We start from the raw sequence: 24,226 nt of genomic DNA on the forward strand, positions 1-24,226 counted from the left end.
ATAAGCTTTCATTCAATGAGCCGGGATCTGTGACTATGCAATTAGTCCCCACCTTTCTCTCTCTCTCTCCATATTCCTCTGCCACTCGCCTGCAGCTCTAAAACCCCACCCAAGTTGATGGGATTGGATGCTAAGGTGTGTGACGTATGAAACCCTGTCTGTCTGAAATTGTGTTTGGAACACTGCAGTTTCAAAGTGGACATGCTCAGTCATGGGGCAACACCGCTTATACACTCAGGATATGCCATAGCGTAAACACCACCACACACAAGCACAATAACAAGGATCAATTCAACCACACTCACACAGTAACAAGGATAAACCCTGGATTTATACCAGCTGGGTCTCCTTAATGTCTATCTGTCTTTCATTTAAGTAAATGTTTAGTTTTCAAAATGGTGAACTCCCTGTTTGTAATCTCTATTTTAAAAAAATATGTTTTGTACATGTTGTAATTGATGTAAGTTAATGTTATGTCCGGGAACAGAATAGCAGATCAATTTGCCGGTGGGATAATTAAAATTCAATATGTAAAAAAATATACCGATTTAGAGGGATGTCATTAATCAGAATGAGAGGGTGAGAGTGTAATAGTGAGTGAAGACTCTCTGTGAAGGATCTCTGGCCTCGCTTTAAAACTACAGCGAGGCGGAAGTGTATGAGAAATTCCCTATTCGTGACGTCAACACAGAATTGATGTATCGATTCTTTTGGAGTTGACTCCAGGACTGGCTCGAGTGAGTCCAAATAATGAAAAAGTTCCTGTTGACTTTAAATAATTTTTTAAATACATATGACTATATTCTCTTGTTTTCTTAGCACAGAATTTCACACATTCTTTTATGTTTAGCGATTAATATCACAATCAGGGCTTAGTAGCATTGATGCTAGCGCCCTTCTATAAAAAGCCATATTGCTGTGGAAAAATGGAGAATGATTTACAAGTTTATTTTTATTCTTAAATTAAACATATATTTATAATTACCTAAGTTAAACGAGGTTGGCCACAATAGGGACGGCCAGTTACTTGGTTAATTATATATTTTTACCGTTAGCTCCATTCATTTCTATTGATTATAGACTCTCTCGCAGTCGCCCCCTAGTGTTTATTTTACTTTTTTTTTGTGTGTCGAGGCAATAGGAAGTTGCAGCCTACAGACGTCACTAATTTGGGCTGTGTCTTAAACGGCTTCCACTTACTACGTAGTGCACAAAGTGAACAATTAATAGCCAAAACGACCCTATGTGTATTCAGTAGGTGTCTATTTTGGGGACGTATGAAGCCGAATTAATATGTCCAGTAGGCGCTGGGACGAGTGTCCAGATCATGAAGTCCTCGGAAATGGGACTGGAACTTTCTGTAGGCTGTAATGCACAGACAGCAGGCAGCTAGTGTACTAGGTAGGGCGCAAGGGTCAATTGGGAGTCGGCTTCGCTCTGTTCTCATTCAGCTCCCAGTGGAGCAGGTTGGTATTGTCAGGACACCTGACCACCCGTCCACTCGGGACACTACGCGGAGATAGGAGCGGCCCGTGTCCGTGATTCGGTGCGCGGAGAGCGGACTCCTGTCAGGATGCTTAGGCTGTTCTCTGCGGTGGTGGCAGCTGGTTTGGTGATAGCCTGCTTCACCTCCTGGCTGCTGGACAGCTACGACAACACGTGGCTACCCAAGCGGAGTTTAGACAACCTGATGAAGGAGGATGTGGAGGGAGGAGGGAAGAAGAGGAACGAGCCTCCGTTCCCCGGAGCCGAGCTGGAGAACATCTTCTGGTTTATTCAGGTGATTGGAGCTCGGCTCTGACTGTACCGTGACCAGGGAAGCTGTAAACATATAGCTATGGCATTTTCCCTTAACACACTGTAGCAGTAGTAAATTTAAAGACGTCCATTGAAGCTCAACCAGTACATGTAACTGTTCTTGTATGATGCACAGGAGAAGCTGACTCCTGTGCTTTCAGTTCTATCTTAAATGGTGCAAGTGTAACAGGCACCAAACTGCAACTCCTTAACTATTTAATGTGGAAAGGAAGATTGCATTAAAAGCCACATCTAGTGACCCAATGTTGAACCTGTTCTCATTAAATGCATCTGTGTGGGGACAGTTTGGGCAGCCCAGCTGGGTACCAGTAAGTGTAATCCATGAGTTGGCCTCACACATGGACCCCTTCAGGGTCAATGATGGGAATAGGATGGGTTAAAGTAAATATAGGGCAATGAGCATGACCTTTGAACCCTCAGACAGCATTGCATGAGAAACCAGAGTTCATCACAAAAGAGAGTGCAAACATGTGGTCCAAACCTTTAACAGCACCCGTATTCTGTCATGGCCTGAACAACTGAAAGTCCTCACGTAAATATATTTGTTTGAAAGTTTTTAAGCTAATGAGCTGATTAGCTAATGTGTTCCTGTTTTTTTTACAGGTGTCAGACATTCACATCAGTCGTTTCCGAGATCCAAAGCGCACACCAGACTTTGAAAGGTTCTGCACTCACATTATTGATGTCATTAAACCGGCCCTTGTGCTGGCTACAGGTGAGAAATCTAGAAGAACACGTTTTTGATGGCTGTTGCTAAGGCTGGGTCCTTTCTGAACTGTGGGGATAAATGAAAGGGGTGAACAATACATTTTGAAACACTACTTAAGACACTCTTAGGTCCATGATTTCCATATTACAGACTTTTTTAATGGTCAGTTACATCTTAAAGATAATTGAAGTGAGCCCTACAGCTTTTGAATTGGTTTCTTTCTCTTATGAAATCATACTGACATCATTCTATGGTCATTAACATTTTATTATATGATAATTATTATTATTATTAGAATTGCTATTATTGCAAACTGTTAAATCATGGTTAAGTAACTATATATATATATACATTTAATTTTCACAGACTACTGCCACCACAGATCCAGTCCGTGGCACTCTGACCAACTCTGAATCTCAGAAACTCAGTTGGGGTTGTCAATGTTCAGGATTCTAATAATAATAAAAAAACACACATTTTATAAAAGTCAGGAGATGTTTCCTCACTATTTGCTGCTCTCCAGTCTGTTTGTGCACTGGGGGAAAAAGCTCAGATGTATTTACAAAGCCCTTTGTCAGTAAACAGGGAGTATGAAAGGAAGGGTTTTGGTCCGAAGCGTCTCAGTGGTGGTCCTGCGGTAAGGCAAACAGATTAGTGGTTTCCCCATGACAGAAAAGCTGTCACTGTAGTGGTACCCTCAGGGGCACATATTCAGTACTTTGGAGGTTAATTGTACTTTATTCTATTATAAATGTATTATATTCATTTCTTTTATATGTCAGTTGTATAATGAAAGATTACAGAGATCCCCCTCTCCTTCTGGAGAAGAGAAGGTAATGAACCTTTAGGGAACACAACTGGACTTTAACACCACTGCTGTACCTTTAAAGATACACTACACTGTTTGTACCTTTAGTGACCAATAATTTACCCCCCACCATCCCTTTTTTTCTGAGAGTGTAGTTGAAACATAACATGTTCAAACATGTCTTTCTCCGGTTATTTCCTAGGGGACTTAACAGATGCAAAGACTGAGAATAAAATGGGCTCCCTTCAACACGAGGTGGAGTGGCAGGCCTATCACAACATCCTGAAAAGATCACGAGTGCTGGAGCACACTAAATGGATAGACATTCGGGGAAACCATGGTTGGTATCTTTCTGTTTGAACATCAATCTGACACCGCAGTGGCTGCTTGAGTTTAAACCCTCACTGTCCACTCTGTGAGACACTCCTCCCTCGTTGGTCCACCTTGTAGATGTAAAGTCAGAGGCAGTAGCTCATCTGTCGCTGCACAGTTTGTGTTGGTCTTTGTCTAGTCCGTCATCAGTGACACAGGACGCTGTCGGCTGGATGCTTTTGGGTCAGCACTAGCGAGTGAACTTTTAAGAGTTTAAAAACTCCAGCAGCAGCTGCCTGATCCACTTGTGTCAGCACAACACACACTAACACACCACCACCACTACGTCAGTGTCACTGCACTGGCCCTAAATAATGGCTGCTCTGTGGTAGTCCTTTCGGGGTTCTGAGCATTGAAAAAGAGGCTGGAAGGGGGCTAACAAAATACGCAGAACAAGTAATGAACTAAGAACTGCTCCTGTATGGTCAGTTGGACAATGAGTGTAGAAACAAGTAAGTCATCTTAAATGCTTGGCTGATTAGTGTGCGTGTTTGTTAAAGTGTTAGTGTGGTCCAGCCTGGGCACACAAGAAAAATATTTATAGCCAATGTGTGGAGTGCCTAAATGAAGCCTTAGTGTTGCATCATTTTCTTTTGTATTTCCTGCTGTTTATTTAGGTCCATTGTAGTGAGTCATCTCTGTGGACCATCTGTTAGCATCTAGACCATTTAAGCTCACTTGAGAAACACATCTCTCAGTTCTTTATTTACTAGGAATAGTAATGATTTTGAAATGGAGCCCAGCTCTGATCAAAACTGTGTGCGTTTTCATTTGTAAACAGATTAAACACAACTTCTCCAATCTATGGACTTAGTTTGTCTGAAACTTATAGGAAGCTGATATATTCTCCTCCTTTTTCACAAAGCATCCAATGAAAGCACAAATGCTTTCATTAAGCATCCACAAGCCCCACAACAGCACCCCCCCCCCCCGTTAGCTGTCCATGCATGGATCCAGTGCTGTGATTGGAGAGACTCAGTGTTTTTTATGCATTATTGTGTATTAGCCACTTAGCCACTCACATCTGTGAGACACATATCTCGAGTTCAGCTTTGATGCACCAGCTTGCCAATGATTACGTTTTCTTCAGGGACATTTTAATTGGTGTTGCTTTACCACACTGCCAGGCAGAAGCTGTCTTTGATCCTGTACTCAACTCTCAAATAGTATATCCTATAAAATGCAGTCTACACTATACACCCTTTCTTATCTTTCCAGATGCCTTCAACGTCGTATCTCTGGACAGTGTGGACAACTACTTCAGGTCTGTTAAAAACTCATGGACTATCATTGTAAATTTACTATCAGGATCTGTTACCTTTTACATACAGTTCAGTTAAATAGTGTCCAAAATAAAGTTCTAATGTGGAGGTGTCAAGGGGGGTGGGGGGTGGGAGGTGGGGACTGTTCTGCTTGTGCTACCACAGATCCAGTTTCCCTGAGAGACCACCATAACACCACCCAGACCTGGTTCACACATCACTTCTGACGAGCTGATAGTTGTCTCTCGGGATTGCACATTCTGGTTCTCCAGGTACTCCCTCGTTTAAGGGCAAGATTGAGTTCCTCAGGGTCCAGGCCTGGATTTGTAGTAGCACAAGCAGACCAGTGGTTTCCCCATGAGGTAAGGTAAGGATTAAAGCCCGGTTTATACTTCTGCATAGACCCTACATGTGAACATGCACCTCTGCAGGAATTTAACTACGTGTCGCATCAATGCAGACAGCAACAACTGTGATTGGTTAGAAGTCGGACAGACATTGTTTATGTTGAACCAAAGAAGTACAGGAACATGAACTCCTCCACACAGAGACGTAGACAACAGCAATTTCATAGCAAGAGATTTCCTCAGACACGGTGTGGTCTTCAGGAATCAATAAAATTTTTACACAAAGGAAAAATATGGAGGTCTCCAAAGAGAAACGTAATTCAATGAGAAGCAGGACCACGTGGGGAAAACGTGCCGGCTTTATATTAGGCACCTCAAGTAAACTCTGCTCTGTCACAGACAGCAACCTACTCCCTAAATAGTGCACTTTAAAGATTTATAAAAGTAATTCTATTACACCACTACATTGTTAACTATACAGGTTAGAGGTAGATGTTTGAGATTCAGCCCCTAGTGGTGTGGAGGTGCAATTGCAGAGCGACACAGACACCAACACAGAAGTATAAACAGCGTAGGCTCTGCCTCGAGTCAATGCAGAAGTATAAATTGCCCTTAAGTCAGCCGAATTCAGACCAGCTCTATTCTAGCTGTACTGAGACAAATATAAATGCACCATTTTGTGTTCTAAGTATGTGGATGGTAACTGTTGTTATTATGCCATGTTTATGCATTGTTTCTTACTTTGGGTTGTCAGGAAATATTCTGCTACCCAGAAGGTGGGCTCCTTCCATTACGTACACAGTACTCCCTTTGGGAACTATTCCTTCATCTGTGCTGATGCCACCCTCACACCAGGGCCTAAGCGTCCCTACAACTTCTATGGAATACTCAATCAGGTCTTCTTTACTTTACTTACAGTCCAGATGGATATTGTTGTAATATTATGTGACTTTGAACCATATTTTCTTTATGTTACTGACAGGGTCAAATGGACACGTTGGAAACTTTCAGGAAGGAGAGCTACAGCAGCAATCAGACCATCTGGTTTGGACATTACACCACCTCCACTATCATGTCGCCTTCTCCAGGAGTTAGAGCTTTGATGAGGTGAGGGATATAGTGATGTAAAATGTGTGTGTCTGAAAAGATGTTCAGCCAGCAGTGGAGTAAATAGGAGCAGCCTGGTTGTGTTGTACAAAGCTGAAGCTTGTGATGCTATCTGTATCTTATTGTGTTGGTTGGTCTCTGCAGCACTGCAGTGGCATACCTCTGTGGACATCTGCACACACTGGGTGGCACTATGCCCATCCTCCACAGTAGACACTTTGGAGGTACTCTGGAGCTGGAGCTGGGAGACTGGATGGATAATCGCAGGTAAGCACAGCATGTTGAGGTACAAAAGTGTACTGAACCCTAACACAGCAGGTTATGGAGGTCTCTATAAGGGAAGTGGTCTAAGCATTGGCCCAGTTTTTTGGGAGACAGCTGGTCCTCCAATGTATTATCTTAATTTAATGTAGTTTCAGTATACTATGACCCTTTCCAGTTCCACCTTAAATGGTAAAGCAAATGCATTCTGACGCCTGATGCTACAGCACATTTAAGGTGGTAGGTTAAAACAAAACAACCAATATTGGCTGGCGTCATGTGTCCTTTCATGTTTCCTTTCAGTTGGATGGGTGTTATTGGGTGAGTCCTAGCTATCAGGGGAATTGGCGAGAGCTAATGATCGGGGAACTCATCTAAGCAGCTCTCTGAGGATCTGAAACTAAATATAGCTCACACAAGACTTATACACAGTTCCTGTTTGTAATTTTCCCTCTGAAATTGCATTAAGGTGAACAGAATGTCAAGATAAGATCATTTTTCAAAGACTATTTCAGGGTGGCACAGTGGTGCAGCAGGTAGTGTCTCTGTCACAGCTCCAGGGGCCTGGAGGTTGTGGGTTCGAGTCCCACTCCGGGTGACTGTCTGTGAGGAGTGTGGTGTGTTCTCCCTGTGTCTGCGTGGGTTTCCTCCGTGTGCTCCGGTTTCCTCCCACGGTCCAAAAACACACGTTGGTAGGTGGATTGGCGACTCAAATGTGTCCGTAGGTGTGTGTGTGTGAGTGAATGCGTGTGTGTCTGTGTTGCCCTGTGAAGGACTGGCACCCCCTCCAGGGTGTATTCCCCGCCTTGCGCCCAATAATTCCAGGTAGGCTCTGGACCCACTGCGACCCTGAACTGGATAATAAATGAATAATGAATAAATACAATGAATAAATTAATGAATTAAATACTATTTCATTCATTCATTCATTTATTATCTGTAACCGCTTATCCAATTCAGGGTCGCGGTGGGTCCAGAGCTTACCTGGAATCATTGGGCGCAAGGCGGGGAATACACCCTGGAGGGGGCGCCAGTCCTTCACAGGGCAACACACACACACACATTCACACCTACGGACACTTTGGAGTCACCAATCCACCTACCAACGTGTGTTTTTGGACTGTGGGAGGAAACCGGAGCACCCAGAGGAAACCCACGCAGACACGGGGGGGAACACACCAACTCCTCACAGACAGTCACCCGGAGCGGGAATCGAACCCACAACCTCCAGGTGCCTGGATCTGTGTGACTGCGACACTACCTGCTGCGCCACCGTGCTGCCCTAAATACTATTTCAGCAAATATATAATAATCTTGCTTTAAATTTAGCAGAATACATTCGATATTTGACATTTGAGTGTTGTGCAAAGGTGGTGTTTCACTGTTTAATGACAGTAATGTGTTTCATTCCTCTGATCAGGTTCAGGGTACTGGCCTTTGACCATGACCTCTTCAGCTTTTCAGACCTGACGTTTGAGGACTGGCCAGCTGTGGTCATCACCAACCCCAAAGATGTGCAGTACCTGCACCCAGGAGTGGAGCCTCTGGGCCGCATCCGCAGCTCAACACACATCAGGTGTCTCCTCTGTGTGTGTCTTCTTGAGACTCTACCTCCCCCTCACCCTACCTCCTGCTGTTTCCAACCTCCTCTTCTCTGCATGTATTCTCTTATAAAACTGAGATGAAGCTCTAATTGCAGGGTTGGGGGCTCAGAGCTGATTGTGGTGGTGTGTGTGTGTTTTGTGTTCTACAGGATGCTGGTTTTCTCAGCTGCACCAATTACGGCGGTGCATGTAACTGTGGATGGCAAGCCCCTAGGGAAAGCAGTGTCGGTGGGAGGTCCTCTCTATGTACTGCCCTGGAATCCTTCTCTGTACTCTACTGACCTGCACAAAATCAGCGTCAAAGTGGAGGTAAATAAAACCCACACCAGTTTGAGCGGAGCTTCTTTTAGTAGAAAATACTATGCTGTTTTGTCTTTGCCTGTTTTTGATGTCATAACTGATTTGGTCAGGTCACAGGCTGTTATTTGAGCGGTGGACCATTCTCAGCACTGCAGTGACACTGACATGGTGGTGGTGTGTTGTGCTTGTGCAAGTGGATCAGACACAGCAGTGCTGCTGGAGTTTCTAAACCCGCACAAATAATAGCCTACCTGCTCTGTGGTGGTTCAGTGGTGGTCTTGACCCTTGAAGAACTGGATGAAAGGGGTTACTGTAAAAATAAGGAGTTGTTTGAATGTTATGACTTTAATGTTGTTTTAATGTTATGTTTTGTTAAACTGGAAAAAGCAACATCTCCAAAGCAATGGTGTATGTGTACCTTTTTATCTGTGTGTGTGTGTGTTTATGCAAGGACTCAGCAGGTCGCTCAAAGGTGCGAGAGCAGCATTTCACGCTACAGGAAGATCTCACACTCAGCTTCGGCTTCCTGCCGTCCTTCATCCTGCTCACTGATCACTACATCCTGGTAAGGAAAGAAGTGAAGACAGCATTAGATCAGAGATGGCGGATGATGTTTCTAATTCCTGTTTGTGTGTGTGTCTCTTCTAAGGCACGTATTGCATTTGTAGCTGTGGTGTTGCTGAATGTAGGTGTCCTCGTGGTCTTCAAATTTTTGCAAGTGCCCTCTGCCCGAGGTTTAACTCAGAGGAAACATGGTAAATATTGTCGGTTCTTAAATGAGCAGTGTAAACCCGACTTCACCGACTATACGGTGGACACTGTGCTGAAAAACCATGTGTTCTTTGTCTTTTTTTAGGCCTGTTTTCTCAAGCATGCATATCTCTACAACTTTTCAGCACAGTTAACACCTTCTACTACACTCTTCTGCTGTTTAATCTGTGTACAGCATTTGGTAAGTTTCCCAGATAACTTTCACACTTTCTCAATATCCACTGATGTTGATTTTTGTTTATTTTACCGTGCCGTGTTAAGGAAGTATTTGATTTGTGTTCTCTGCATTTCATTGGACTGGACACTCTGAATGCGTAAAAGGTGACTGGGTGTATGTGTGTGTATTTGTGGAGTGGGGGTAGTAGAGAGAGAAAAAGAGACAGAAATTTCAAGCTGTAAGGTTACTACATTACTGCGGCCAACAACGGCTAAAAAACAAAAAGCACAGACTTGTGTGAAAACAGCGCCTCTTTTCTGGGCAACATGTGGCACTGGATTAAACTATGAACGTTGAGCTCAGTAGGGGAGACCAGGAGTTGGATGACCGGTGTTAATGACCAGGCCAGAAATGAGCTCAGGCCACATCCACAAGCATGTAGACATCTCTGATAGTAGTTTATTAAGGAAAAGCATCCACACCAACAGCATGTGAAATATCAACTAGAAAACACAGGCCTAGTGTCCATCTTTCACATTATCATCATCATCATCATCTTTTCCTCTCAATTCAATTTCAGGGTCCTGGTCCATCTTTCACATTTTTAAAATATTGTATATACGGAGCTCATAGCCTATATATTCCTACCACACCTTCATAAACTTTATGATTTTCAAACAATTTAAAGACCCTAGCTGCTCTTAATGTCATGAAATTATTTCACTATTTATATGATCTTACATTTGGATTGTATGGAAGTATGGACTGCTGTCCTTCTGTTAGTGTACAGACTGAACTTGTGTTGTCTGTTGGTTTGCAGGCCCTTGGTTCATCGGTGAGGTGATCGACGGCCACATTGGGGTTTGTTTTGCATTCGGTGTTTTTGTGGATGGCCATTTCCTGGAGGGAAGTCTGTCATATATAGTGGGTGTGATGCAGGTAAAAAAAGATCTGAGGATTGTAAGAGATCTACCCTTTAGTGCTAATCATCTACCACAACCTTAGCTCTTAGATCTTCACCTCTTTCAAATCAACAAGGTGAGGGAATTCACCTCACTGTCTTCAGTATTTTGGCAGAACATAATTTTTCTCTACTGTCGCATAGAAACAGAGGTTACCAGGCTTTGCTATGTTACAATATAGTGGCGATAAAGCAAAGAGGACCCTTAAACATTAATTTAGTCAATATAATAACTTTGTTTTCATTCTGAGGGTTGTTTTCATATCTGTCTAGGGCCCTTGTGGAGTGAATGCTAATTTTTTTGTGTTTTCTACAGTTGTTGTTCTTCAACATGCCTCTGACCTGCTACCTCTGCTGGACTATTCACCAACGCTGTCGAGGCTGCTCGTTTCGCTCCCACTTCTGCCGGCCAGGATGCCGCTGGCGGACTCCGGCTATTCACTTGAGCATGCTGCTGCTCCTCATCTGGCAGGCGTACTCTTGCTACTTCCTGCTGGAGACCTATGGGTTGCTGGCTTTCTTGCTGTCTCCGGTGCGAACCTGGGCGCTGGTGATGGGTCTGCTGCTGATCTACAAAGCCTGGAGGGGAGCAGTACCACACTTCACTGACAATAAGAGCGACACCCAGTTATGACAGCGAGACTCGCTGCCAAGACACCTCATGTTGATTTGCTGTCATTATTTTTTGGAATAATTTATTCTTATTTATTAGCCTTGTTTTTTGCCAAGTTTTTCCTCGTCCTGTACAAGCACCAGCTGTATTATCCTGTAAGTGTCCTGAAAATGAACGTGCCATCTTAAGTCAGTAACGTAGACTCCTATGTTGGAGGAGTCTGTGTGTGGACTGTGCCCCTGTCAGTCTTCACTGGTCGCCTGAACAGAAGGACATCCAACCATCCCTGACAAAAAGGACAGGGGAAAAGGGGCAAAGCTCTCTTGGCTTCAAGCTCTGCCTTGCCGGCCGAAGTTTTTTCCTCTTCCCCGGTTTCCCCTGTTTGCTTCTTCCCGGTCAGTAGTGAGGCTTTTGGCTCCGTCCAGTCTCCAGGGTCTTGGGCCACACTGCATTACTGTGGCCAATCTGCAATCTGGTGCTTTTCCACTGCATGGTACTTACTCTGCATGACTCTACTCTACCTAAATTGGTCCCTGGATCCAGGTTGTTTCTTAGTTCCTGTTCACTCATGGTTCAACGTGAGCCGAGTAGGGACTGAACCGTGATGTGCAAACCTTACAGAGCCTTGATTTTCCAGAGAGAGTCCTCAATCAAGACATAATTGAGATGTCCAGCACATAATTGACAGCAGAGATCACATTTGTTTATTATCTGACTCATGATGGCAGCTCATAAAATTACACCGTGGGCTTTTGAAGAGGTTCAAACGCTCCTTGGATCGGTGGCCGACGAAAGAATCCAATGAGAGCCAGACGCTGCAACAAGGAAGGAACAAACTCTACTGATCTGTCTGAACTGATGACGGAGCTGTGTTCAGTCCCAAACAACAACAACATGCCAATACACCATGAGTAAACACCGCTTAACATTACCGTCACTGTTGTGGTTTCCAAAGCCTGCTGTTCCCCATTAGAGACGGGGTTTTGCGACGTCACAGCCACATTTTGGGGAAGAGCTGTGGTAATGGAAAACGAGCCAGTGACCAAACAGAGAGTACAGTCGGTAAGTGTAGGGACCATGCAGTGGAAAAGTGCCATAAAACTGGCTGTTGTCAAGTTATTTCCAGTAGAAGAAACAGAAGATATTCCAGCAGTTTAACACCAAAACTAATGAAGTTACCTTAGAACTGTTAGCTCACTCTGCTGTCAGAATTTATTTTATACAAACACTCTTCAGTGGGAAAAATGCATGAGGCTATTTTTTTAACCATGACTGTGAGGGTATACGCCACAAAGAAAGTAGACTGTCCTGGTTTTTCGTATTATGTTTGTAGAGAAAGAGAGTTGTATGTCTGCTTCTGGGCCATTGTTTAGGAAATCCAGTATTTCTGCTTGAAAAACCTCTTTAACCTGTTGGCATTGTCGTTGCTGAATCACCCACAGGAGACACGACTGTCACATTCTGTCCTGAATAGATATGTCGATAGCTTGGGGGAAACAATCCTAAAACCTACAAGCATTCTGTTTCATACTGTGCTGCTGATGTCAGTCAGATGGTTGCGTTGCAGGGTGTGCTGACGTTCCTTGTTCTTTTTGAATTCTAGTGACCACATCTAACTCCAGCACTTTAAAGCTTTTAAGAGATCATAAATCTTCATCTTACAGTGAAGTGAATACAAAAGAGTTACATCTGACAAACAAATTAAAACCACATTATGATTAAATGACGTGCGATGAAAACTAAATTGTAAAGCAACAGTAGTTAATATTTTTACCTTAAAATTACTGCTTCAGACTCACTGTGATGATTGACTGACCTGCAACAGGGAGAATGGAGCCTCTGGCATTGCTACTACAGGCTCAGCACTGCAGAAATAGCACTATGTATCTTTTGGACGTGGGCAGGTAATCACACACATCCTTGACTTGAGGACAGTGCTGTATAATTTAATTACACTCGGTAGGGGTAGGGGCGCCACAGTGGTGCAGCAGTCACAGCTCCAGGGACCTGGAGGTTTTGGGTTCGAGTCCCGCTCCGGGTGACTGTCTGTGAGGAGTGTGGTGTGTTCTCCCTGTGTCTGCGTAGGTTTCTTCCGGGTGCTCCGGTTTCCTCCGGGTGCTCCGGTTTCCTCCCACACTCCAAAAACACACATTGGTAGGTGGATTGGCGATTCAAAAGTGTCTGTAGGTGTGAGTGTATGTGTGAGTGTGTGTGTGTATCACCTTTGAAAGACCGGCGCCCCCTCCAGGGTGTGTTCCTTCCTTGCACCCAGTGATTCCTGGTAGGCTCTAGACCCTCGTGACCCTCAACTGAATAAGGGTTACAGACAATGAATGAATGAAGTCTAGGCGGAGCCTAGCTAAAATGCCAAATCTTACCTAGTTTTTCTTTAAAAATGTCCTAGATCAGCACAGTCACATACTCAAAGCAAATGTGGTTACGATCGAACACCATTCACATTTCGTAGTGAATATGAAGCTGTAAAGATTGAATTGAAACAAATCCTTGTTAAGGTTCGGGATGCTTTTTTTACCCAAGCTTAGACATGGGAGTCTGTGTGTTTTGCTGTAAAACAAGCTAAGTACACAATAAAAAAAAACAATCATGATATCTAAAGGGTCCCAAGCTGGTCTCTATGGTGATATTTTGTCTGTCTTCAAGAAAACCACACTTTTTAATGAAAAATGAATGTAGGATTTTTTTGGATCTTCTAAAATCTACTTGTACACTTTGCCTGAGCCAAAAGGCTGGGAGACACACTGTTGGACAGTCCTAAGACTTGACTCCAAGTTTCCTGACAACCCCCAGATCAGTAAATGATATTTTTGGTCAGGAGGGGTGTTTAGCAAAGCAGGATTTCTCAGTTTAACCAGAAAACCTAACCCTGTAGTCACACTTCGTCCAGTAGGAAATGTTAGTGTACAGTCCTCAACTCGTTTCCTTGTACACGTTCTTGTGTGTTCTTATGTTCTCTGCTTCTTGCTCGATGTTGTCTTCCACTGCCCAAGTTTGGTTACAGTATTTAAGAACGGTTCCAAATCCCTGGATGTTGTTCTTGATCTACTTCTAAAAACGAGCAGCAGTTTGTGATTGGCCAGTGAGTCGACCCGAAACATCCATCATTTATTTCTGCGTCATAGGTTTACTCTCCCGAGGTGAACATACTCTCAAGAACGTTCTTCTGTAGGAAACATGCTCCTCCTTTGCGTTGTTGCTATTGAGAAGCACCCTGAGCGTAAGTTATATGCCTCTGCTTTGTGGAACCACCCCCTGGTCTGAACACATGCCGAGAAAGTTAAATTAAACTCTGATCCATAATTTATCGTCTTGTTTCTGTTGGGACTGACATTATAATACATGACAAAGCCAACTGGAAGATGAGTTCACACACACACAAGGCAGAGTTTAAGTTAAAAAGGGTCTCAGACTATGTCCAACCGTGGTGTTGTTGTTTCTTCTTTTTTGTGTTTTCTGTGAAATTCCAGTCCAACCACTCACCTGCTGTGACATGACTTTCAAGTGTATTTGTCGACAAGTGTATTCTGTTGCTTTCCCGTGTGAGGTCGCTCGAGTTCTCTGTTGTCTCAGGAATGTAAAGACTGAATCACTGAACTACTGTGGATTATCGATCAACAGGGTGAATTTATGGGTTTTGGGCGAGTTGCTCCTTTAGCGTTTGTCTAGACGGGTTTCTGCAATCTGATATTTAATTGTTACATGTTAATCTCGACTTGTGGTGATGTGATCAGGATGTTACTTGAAATGACTTTGATTTTTGAAACGCTATGTTTTTATCATCAGTTTATCCGGTTTGATATTGTGTTCTGGATTCCTGTTGGTGACCAATGTAACCACGTCACTTTGTAGTTCCACTAGTGCTGATCAAAGCTGCTCTTCCAAAAATGTATGCCACTTATCTAAAGGTGTCCAAAGCTGAATGTGATTGGCCCAAAACTATTTTCTGACAAATAAATAAATAAATAAATTCAGAGAGTACATGTCTACCCTTATTTCATAACTCAGCACTTCTTATTTGTAGTCCATGAACCAATAATGAATCTTTTGTCATTTGCATTGCATATTTTACAGGTGTACGGCAAGCAGACACACGCACACACACACACACACACACACACACAGTTACTCTCACACCTGTGTAAATTATTCCAGTGTGTGTAAAATGAAACGTATAAAGACACAAAGGAAATTATATACTTTTCATTTTTATTTTTTACTAAATATTTATTTGATTTATAACTAACAGTGAGTACTGTACATTTTCACATGGAAAACATGGCACATTTGCCCTTAAGTGCCTTAATAATACAAATACCCTTCATCTGAAATGACAGCTAAACTTAAGCAAGTCATTTACACATACTTTGCTGCTCCAGTTGAAATGATTGACATTCATTGTGAATAAATTAATAGTTTCCCCAAGATCAGTTTAACTCAGTACCTACTGTGTTCAGTGCAGATCACATAAACCAGACAAAACATCAAAACTGTGTTAGACAAACATTCCACACTCTCCACAGTCACACATAATGGAGTAACTGAATTACTGAAAATTAACATCAACGGACCTCACTCTAACCCTATTACTAACCCTAAATATAAACCTAGCTTTTAAAAATGTGGTGTTTGGCACGTGTGACATTTGTACTGTATCTAAGGCTTATCATAGAACTAACCTAGCGATACAGTTAAATGTAAACATTCACACAATGCATGTATTACCATTAGCATGAGTAAGTCCCAGGCCCCTGCAGCACCTCCTGCTGGAGAGGTTGAGAAGTTCAGTCTGAGATTTTGACAATTTGCTTCCCAACATTGCCTCCGGTCATCATTGAGCAAAAGGCAGCTGCAATATAAAATCACCCTTTGGAATAAATTATTTTACTTATTTAGTAAATAGGATGCAATAATTTACTGGAGGTCTTACCGCCCATGTTTTCTACACCATTCTGTACAGTTTCCAGCACCTAAAGAAAAATGAGTAGGAATTACATTTCTGCAGCATAAAGGCCTTTTCACACCGAGTCCGATTTTTATGCATCAAGAAAACGCACGTAGATTAACGGTGTGCTTCACACCGACTCAGAAAATCTGAGATGGTAAAAAAGAGGACACGTCTCGGGGTGAGTGAGGGTTGAGCTCTCACGAGAACTTACATTTACGTTTCAGCATAGCTGCTCGAGATGAGGGTAGGTACCTGAGCTTTGCCTGACGTAAACAAGGACTACTGACGTGCAGACTGACCAATTAAATGTTTACAGAGAAGGTTATCGACCAATAATGGTAGCTCTACAGTCAGACCGTCCAATCAGAAGATTTTGGGCTACTTCTTCACGCCCCCTTCTCACTCAAGCGAACCAATCGGAGTAGGGGAGGGCGGGACTAGTTTGTGAACGAAACGCTTCTCAAAATTCTATGTAAGCTCTAGAAAAACAAAATCCTGGATGTTTGTGAAATTCCGCCCGGACATTTTTTAAGTATAAAAAAGAGGACATCTGGTCACCCTATTAAAACATAACCAAAATATAATATATAGCAACACACAGAAGCAGAGCCTCAAACGCCCCCAGTGAGCTTCGGAAACACTGCTGAACTCCCGTGGTGTTCTGGAGACGGAGGCGGATTCAGTGTGGCGTTTAGTTGCAATGTTTACAGTAAAATGACAAATTCATTATTGTTACTACTCAATAAATCTATTCCCGTGAATTCAGAGCTGAGACCAAAAAAAAAAAAATGTTCGACAATAAAAAGCATTTTTTCACACTGCATGACTCCACAATATTTTGTTCTAACCTTAAGTTGTCCAGTTTTCACCCACTGACTCAGCTGCAGGAGGCCTTCGTCATGTTTCTCCATGTAGTTTAACACCATAAACCTTTCTCTGAACAGGAGCAAAAGGATACAGATCAGACTGATGGTGTATTTCTCTGTGAGACAACAACATGGTTAAATCTCAGCCACTGTAGTGTGACAGATAGAGCGACATCTGCTGAGGGTATGTGACCGGAATGCAACTTTCAGCCAGAACCAAAGCATATGTCTCCAGTACCATGGAGACCATGTGAAGTGGGTGTGTCTGTTTTACTATGAGCCAATAAAAAGAGAGGGGGCGCTCCTGTCTTATTCTTAGCCAATAAAAATGGGGGAAAGTTACTCTTCAGTTCAGAATGGCGTCAAATTTCGAAGGTTATCATGTTTGTATACAGTCGTCATTTTCAAATACAACAACTTTGCATTCTATTACTGTCAGAGAGCCTTAAAACTACAGTCTAAAACAGTTCATTTGTTATTTTATTGGATCGATATGTTAGTAACATGCTTACCAGCCAATCACAATTCTGGATTTTGGAACAAGCACGCTTACAAACTCACCCACGCTAATAGGACTGACCACTTGATCGTAACGAATAAATGAAGCTCATGATGCTAGCTACTGAATACAACATACAGTGTGAAACCTTATAAACAGAATGGGTTAATACCTAGTGATGTTTTTGCTGCGTAGAGCTTCTTGAGTTTCTTCACTCAGTGGAGGTGGGTAGGGTACATCTTTATTGTACTGAGAGATCTGGCCACACAGGATCACACGTCCCCCAGTGTTCATCTGCATTACAGATTTGAGATAAGCAAAAGCCTATATTATCAAAGCCACAACTTATATTACTGTCTAACAGTGAGCTGTCTGCAAAGTTGTCTATGTATAGACTGGAGAGTCCCCACCTGAGATATGACAGCGTCACTGATGGGACCTCCCACATTGTCAAAGTAGATGTCCACTCCCCTGGGACAACAGTCCCTCAGTGCTGACGCGATATCTCCCTTTTTATAATTCACAGCAGCTGAGAAACCCAGCTCTGACACCAGGACACGGCTCTTCTCATCTGATCCACAGATCCCGACCACTCTTTCACAGCCGTCCAGCCTGCCGATCTGACACCACGGCAGACGAGAATGCATTTATGTTTGGGGTCATGACACGGCTATATAATATGGAAACAAGTGTGCTAATTTTACGTCAACATTAATCCATTCAAACATCAGTAAATCTGAGTTTCATAAGAGTTTCATTACACCTTGACTCTAGCACGGATTTCTGAGGCGTACACTTCTGTTATGACCTACTATTAAATACAAACCACCTAAAAAGTCCAGGTAATCCACAATACTGGATTTTGAACATTGTAATGTGGGGGTTAGGTTTGGTTTGTATAACCATCATACTGTTATACCACCATACTGTTTCCAAAAAATACTGTTTTATATATCACTGAGGAAAGGGTGCTGGGGCAGGAGGGCTTTATCTTTGTGGGGGTCACACAGCAAGTTTTAATGTTCAAACTGTGAAGACAGGCTGTGTCCGAGGCTGTGTGTTAGAAAACAAGCACACAACCATTAGAAATGTATTCATTGCTGTAGTATGCGAAGTAAAGGTGTGTGTGGTTTGGACAGACAGAATGTGTGTGAAGTGGGTGTGTCTGTTTTACTATGAGCCAATAAAAAGAGAGGGGCGTTCCTGTCATATTCTTAGTCAATAAAAATGGGGTAAAGTTACTCTTCAGTTCAGAACGGCAGCAATTTTCGAAGGTTATCATGTTTGTATACAGTCATCATTTTCAAATACAACAACTTTGCATTCTATTACTGTCAAAGAGCCCTAAAACTTCAGTCTATAACAGTTCATTTGTTATTTTATTGGATTAATATGTTAGTAACATGCTTACCAGCCAATCACAATTCTGGATTTTGGAACAAGCACGCTTACTAACTCACCCACACTAATAAGACTGACCACTTGATCGTAACGAATAAATGTGGTCTCAAACAAAGACAGCTTTTCTATTTTTATTCCTGTTTACATAATAAGTACCTGTCCAGCGAGTGAACCACAAGCTCCAGCTGCTCCACTGACCACCATGGTCTGACCGGCTCCTGGTGTTACATGACCTTTCTCTCTAACTCCTAGAAGTGCTGTGAGCCCAGGCATGCCTACTGCACCCAGAACGTATGACAGATGTCCATCCACTATCTCAGGGTCAATCTACAAGGAAGCACAAACTCGTCACACAGTTCCACATGAAAGACAATTGTGACGGTTAAGCAGTTACTACTTAGAAAATAATAATAATAAAAAAAATACCTTTTGTAAAGAGTTGCCATCGATTACATTGTGGGTTTGCCAAGGCCAAGTAAAGGAGGTGACGATGTCACCAATGGCAAATGTTTGATTCTTGCTGGCCTCCACCACGCCCACCCCACCTCCATCAACACACACACCCAGCTTCCAGGGCAGTAGGTAATCAGCACCCGTGTCCTCATTCATACGACAGCGCTGCACAGAGGTGTTTCAACAAAGTTTAATTAAAGCACAGATATACAGATAGCCATGTAAAGCTGAACAAAGCAACTCATCCATCTCATCTTTATTTGCATTTTTATTTCATTAACGGACAAACACAGAGCAGGTATGCTATTATTTAGTTGCTGCACAGTTTGTGTTGGTCATCCAGTAGTCCTTCATCAGTGGACATAGAACACTGTCAGCTGGATCATTCTGGTTGGCGGACTACGAGTCCTGATTAAACTCCAGCAGCACTGCTGTGTCTGATCCACTCATACCAGCACAACATACATTGTGCAGCAACAGATGAGCTACTGTTACATCTACAAGGTGGACCAGAGTTCCTGAGAATTGAAGAGAAAGCAAAGCAACAGATAGACTTAAATCTATCACTGTGCACCAAGTGTAGAAACAGGGAAGCCATGACAGTATAATGATAAATTACTGTTTATTAAAACCTCTCACCATGTAGGGGTCTACAGACAGATACAAGGTCCTCACTAACACTTGTCCCTGCTTTAGGTCCGTGGGTAAAGTGGTCTCCTCCAGGCGGAAATTCTCTGGAACTGGACTGCCGTTGTTTCCTTGGAACAAACAAGAACGATATTTACTTCAAATTCGTGGAGAACAGCAGCAAGTTTAGCTAAGGTCAGCCGAGAAACAAGCGAAACACACACACACCGGACACTGAAGCGTGACATTACCTGGGCGAGAGGACAACACGACCCTTTGCACCGATAACATATTGAAAAGGACTGGACAAAACTTGTTAAACAGTGCAGAGAAACTAAACTACGTGACACGGTGCAGCTTTGGCACGGATTCGGCTCTTTGAATCGGTTATTTGAATCAGCTCTTTGTGTCAGTTATTTCATGTGAACTATGTGAGCCGACTCGTGTTGAACAGCTATCAAATCATTGTTATTATATTGTCATGATTATTTTCTTCTTCTTCATCATCATATTATTATTTTCTCCTGGATTTTCGCTGCATACATCACCGAATTCAACACAATTTCACCAAATTCAACACTGGCGCAACAGGTAGTGCCATTTTTACACAGCTCCAGGGTTCAGACACCTCGGGTCACAGACTTTAAGGAGTGTGGTGTGTTCTCCCTGTGTCCGTGTAGGTTTTCTCCAGGTAGTGCAGCTTGCACTCAATAATTCCAGGTAGGATCAGGCCCCAGCCTTCCCATGGACATGATAAAACAGTTACAGAATATGAAGAAATATCTCCCAATTTTTGAGACATAGGCTCAGTTTCATCTCCAAATTGTCCGTTCTGATGGTGTAATACCAGCTTTTTTGATGGATTGTACAGTTTCTGTGAATCTACCACATATTTACCGAATTTATTGGTGATATTTTGTTAATCGAAACTCTTTTTCGTGAACCGAACTCATTGACATGATTCACTACAAAAGAGTCGGAATGTTCACTACTGACAAACCTCATGATTTCTGGGTGCATCTCAAACGGCTCCAGTACTCCCTATATAGTGGACTACATATTTTGTAAAATAAGAGTTTTTCCACCAAAATGGTGCAGTTTGTGTATACGTCTACTTATATTCAGCCATTAGCTGTTCCTTCTGTAGTGCATGTTTTGAGTGCAGAAGATAGTTTCATTATCTATATGGTGCACTTTGTAGGGACTAGGGAATGCTATGGGATTAAGCTTTACCCGTTCAAACGACACGTGACTGGGAACTCTGATTTTGATTGGTTCCTGTGAAGTGGTGATGATGATGATTGTTATTATTATTATTATTATTATTATTATTATTATTATTATTATACATTACGTAGTTATTAGGGACTTTGTAGTTCTACAGTTACGGGATATGGTCCATCTGCTGCTCTGCATACTTTGCTAGCCCCTTTTAACTCTGTTCATCAGTGCTCAGGACCCCCACAGAGCGGGCACGATTTGGAAGGTGGATCTTTAGTGCTGTGTTGGTACGAGCTCCTGAAGTTTTTAAAGCGCTTAGTGCCACTGCAGGACAGAGCTTAGTCCACCATCCAAAAAAACCTGATGAAGGACTAAAGGACGACCAACACACACTGTGCAGCAACGGTCTCTAAATCTACGAGTGAAAACAGAATAAGTGGTAACAACGTATGCAGAGCAACAGATATACTACATCTCGATGTGTATAACTACAAAGGGGCTCCTGTATGGTCAATGAAGAGCTTGCATTTGAAGCTTACCATTCCTGCTTACAGAGAAACCCAGTTTTGGGAATTAGCCTTAGGTGTGTCTTTTGGCTGACCCTGTGGAAACAGACGGTTGTTTTGAGGTGGACATTTCACAGTAAACATTTAGCCGTTGATTCAACGTTGAAATAACGCAATGACTGACGTCTAATCAACGTTCTCTTAAGGTTGAAAATGAAAGTTGAAAAGACGTCCAAACAGACATTGAAAAGACGACTATTAGACGTATTTTGGACGTCCATTGACGTTATTAATTGGTCCCGAAATGAACTACTTGTATAAAACGCATTCTGGACGTCCACTGACGTTATCGAATGGTCACCACTTAACTAACTTATTAAGATGGATTTTGGACGTCCATTGACGTTTAAAATATGTCCTTGACGAACAGACTACTTTTAGACCTATTTTAAACGTCCAGGGACGTTCCTTGTTTACTGGGTTACTTTCATTATGAGGAGAACTTAAAGAGATATATGAACTTTCTATTCAGAGATGAGGACAAATGGAATGTATAAGTGGTTTAAGGAGCGAGTTGCTCCTGTTGTGCAGCTTCTACCCACTCGTCTGGACCCGAAAACGGGTCTAAAACTGGAGGCAACATCCTGCAGATGTTCACCATTGGTTGTGGTGCACACAGTAAAGGTTAAATGAGCTGTTATTCCCCGTGGAACGGCGTTCCACAGGGCGCCAAATTTGGGAATATCCGTTGTGCTCATGTTACTAACGAGGAAGTGACGAATGAAAGTTTTTTCCCCCCCTGTCTTTTGTAAGCAGCAGCTTTAAACGGAGTGGAGTGTTTTCAAACTGCGACCCAAGACACTGAGGTACTGTAAAACGCTTAGTGCTGAGTGTATGCAAATGTGTGGGGCTTCTGCCAAATGCTGCACGTATTTGCGACGTGTGTGTTTGCTTCTTGGTGCAAAGTGTCGACAGATGATCTTCACGTTGCTCTCTGGGTGTTTCCCTGCTGAAATGACAGAAGTGCATGCCACACTCTTATGCACTCTAAACGGTAACAGCTCGGTTTTTAGGGGCTTTCCCCTCCCACCAGGGATCATTTAGAGGAGGATTTATTTAGGTGATGCCTTTAAAGGGGTAAAATGTTGTTACAGTTTATCACTGATACAGATTTCCCATGAGATTTGTGGTTATTAGTATTATTAAATATGGTCCATGTCTTCACTGGAAGCCTTTGTGGGGAAGATCCTTGCAGCACAGTGGTGTTCCTGTAAGTTACTGAGGTCCTGAGTGAGCACTCTGTCTGCTTTTGCTTGTGCAGCACGATGGTGCAACATCTACCTCCCTTACCTTGGCTCCTCTGCCGTCACCTCTCAGTTCCAGTTTACTTTCTGTTTAAGGCAGGCACAACATTTTTGTGGTCTGCATCTGAAAGGCTTTTAGTAGTAGCAGAGAAAGTATTCCACCTTAAAGCCCTCCTCCAGTCATCGGTTAACCCCCTACAACCCCAGCCCTGTTCAGAGATTCAGATATAGTTGTTGTCAATATATAAACTGCCCCTGACATCTTAAAGGAACATTAGATAATATTTTTATGTTAAAAATACAGCGTCAGAATCACTGTGATGCTTCACTGAGATGTTAATAGGGAGAACAGACCCTCTGTTTTTCCTACTCCAGGCTCAGCACTGCAGAGGCAATGAGAGCAAACATCACACACACACACAGATAGATAGACAGAGAGAGAGACACATACAGACATATATACTAACAAATTTAAACACATTTACATGATAACCAGACTACATCCTCCACACACACACACACACACACACACACTAAAATGGAGGGGATTTGAACATACAACTATAGTGACTCGAGTCTTGTTTTGGTTTTAAGATTTAACTAGATGTCTGACGTCCAGAATGTAAAAATCCCCTCCAGGATTGAATCCCAGCCTGGCTTTTCTGATCATCTCTGAACCACCTCAGCACAGTTGAAAGTTTGAAATTCTAGGAAGGATCAGCCCATTACTTCCTGGCCCTGAATTTGTCACCTCTGGATTTAACCTTATGTTACAGTAAATCGCATCAGCTTTACATTTTGGCAGAAGCAGTGGTGCAGCAGTCAGAAACCTGTTGGAAAATGTGACTGGAAATGGTAGAGCTCTACATATTTCAAGATTATGCATGACAAATTAATGACACCGTATTGAACAATTGCTCGTACTTGTCACTGACACCAAAAGGAGTGTGAAATATCTGCTGCTGGGTCTGAATGCTTACACTAAAATAAACATCTTACTCTCTAGCTATAGCTTATATCAAGATTCAAGGGCCTGGATGTTTGTTGGCTTTACACTTTATTTTAAGCTGAGGCAGAGGCAGCATGCGCACACTGACACATGGCTAGGGCCCAGTGTCCGCTTTCTCTTGGCAAACATGCTTGGTCATGCCTGGAACTGTTGTTCTGAGCTGCTCCATGGAGTTCGGGGGTGTGTATTAAGAGACAAGTGGCTCTAAAACCACTTTGAGTCTTGGTTTTAACGAGGGGCTCCTACCCAATATCATTACAGGGCCAGGGGCCTCGAAACTGCGCCGA

The 24,226-nt window shown here is 42.8% G+C and overlaps 2 protein-coding genes across 2 annotated transcripts; one reads left to right on the plus strand and one right to left on the minus strand.

Moving 5' to 3' along the window:
- The first annotated feature begins 1,500 nt into the window (after positions 1–1,500).
- Positions 1,501–15,076, plus strand: tmem62 (transmembrane protein 62). The gene is made up of 14 exons (XM_066674561.1): positions 1,501–1,780; positions 2,422–2,533; positions 3,538–3,675; positions 4,926–4,971; positions 6,071–6,212; positions 6,299–6,423; positions 6,568–6,690; positions 8,105–8,260; positions 8,438–8,597; positions 9,040–9,153; positions 9,238–9,343; positions 9,445–9,540; positions 10,337–10,455; positions 10,794–15,076. Exons 1-14 carry the CDS (start codon positions 1,574–1,576, stop codon positions 11,109–11,111), a joined length of 1,962 nt encoding a protein of 653 aa, XP_066530658.1. The 5' UTR covers positions 1,501–1,573; the 3' UTR covers positions 11,112–15,076.
- A 252-nt stretch (positions 15,077–15,328) lies between these two features.
- On the minus strand, positions 15,329–20,287 carry ptgr2 (prostaglandin reductase 2). Its single transcript, XM_066684509.1, has 9 exons — positions 20,151–20,287; positions 19,912–20,030; positions 19,246–19,437; positions 18,976–19,146; positions 17,829–18,038; positions 17,591–17,712; positions 16,902–16,989; positions 16,036–16,075; positions 15,329–15,954 (listed from the first exon to the last, which is right to left on the minus strand). Exons 1-9 carry the CDS (start codon positions 20,188–20,190, stop codon positions 15,890–15,892), a joined length of 1,047 nt encoding a protein of 348 aa, XP_066540606.1. The 5' UTR covers positions 20,191–20,287; the 3' UTR covers positions 15,329–15,889.
- Between the last annotated feature and the right edge of the window lie 3,939 nt (positions 20,288–24,226).

The sequence above is a fragment of the Hoplias malabaricus genome, chromosome 1, assembly GCF_029633855.1.
Source record: "Hoplias malabaricus isolate fHopMal1 chromosome 1, fHopMal1.hap1, whole genome shotgun sequence".
In the NCBI taxonomy this organism is placed as follows: Eukaryota; Metazoa; Chordata; class Actinopteri; order Characiformes; family Erythrinidae; genus Hoplias; species Hoplias malabaricus.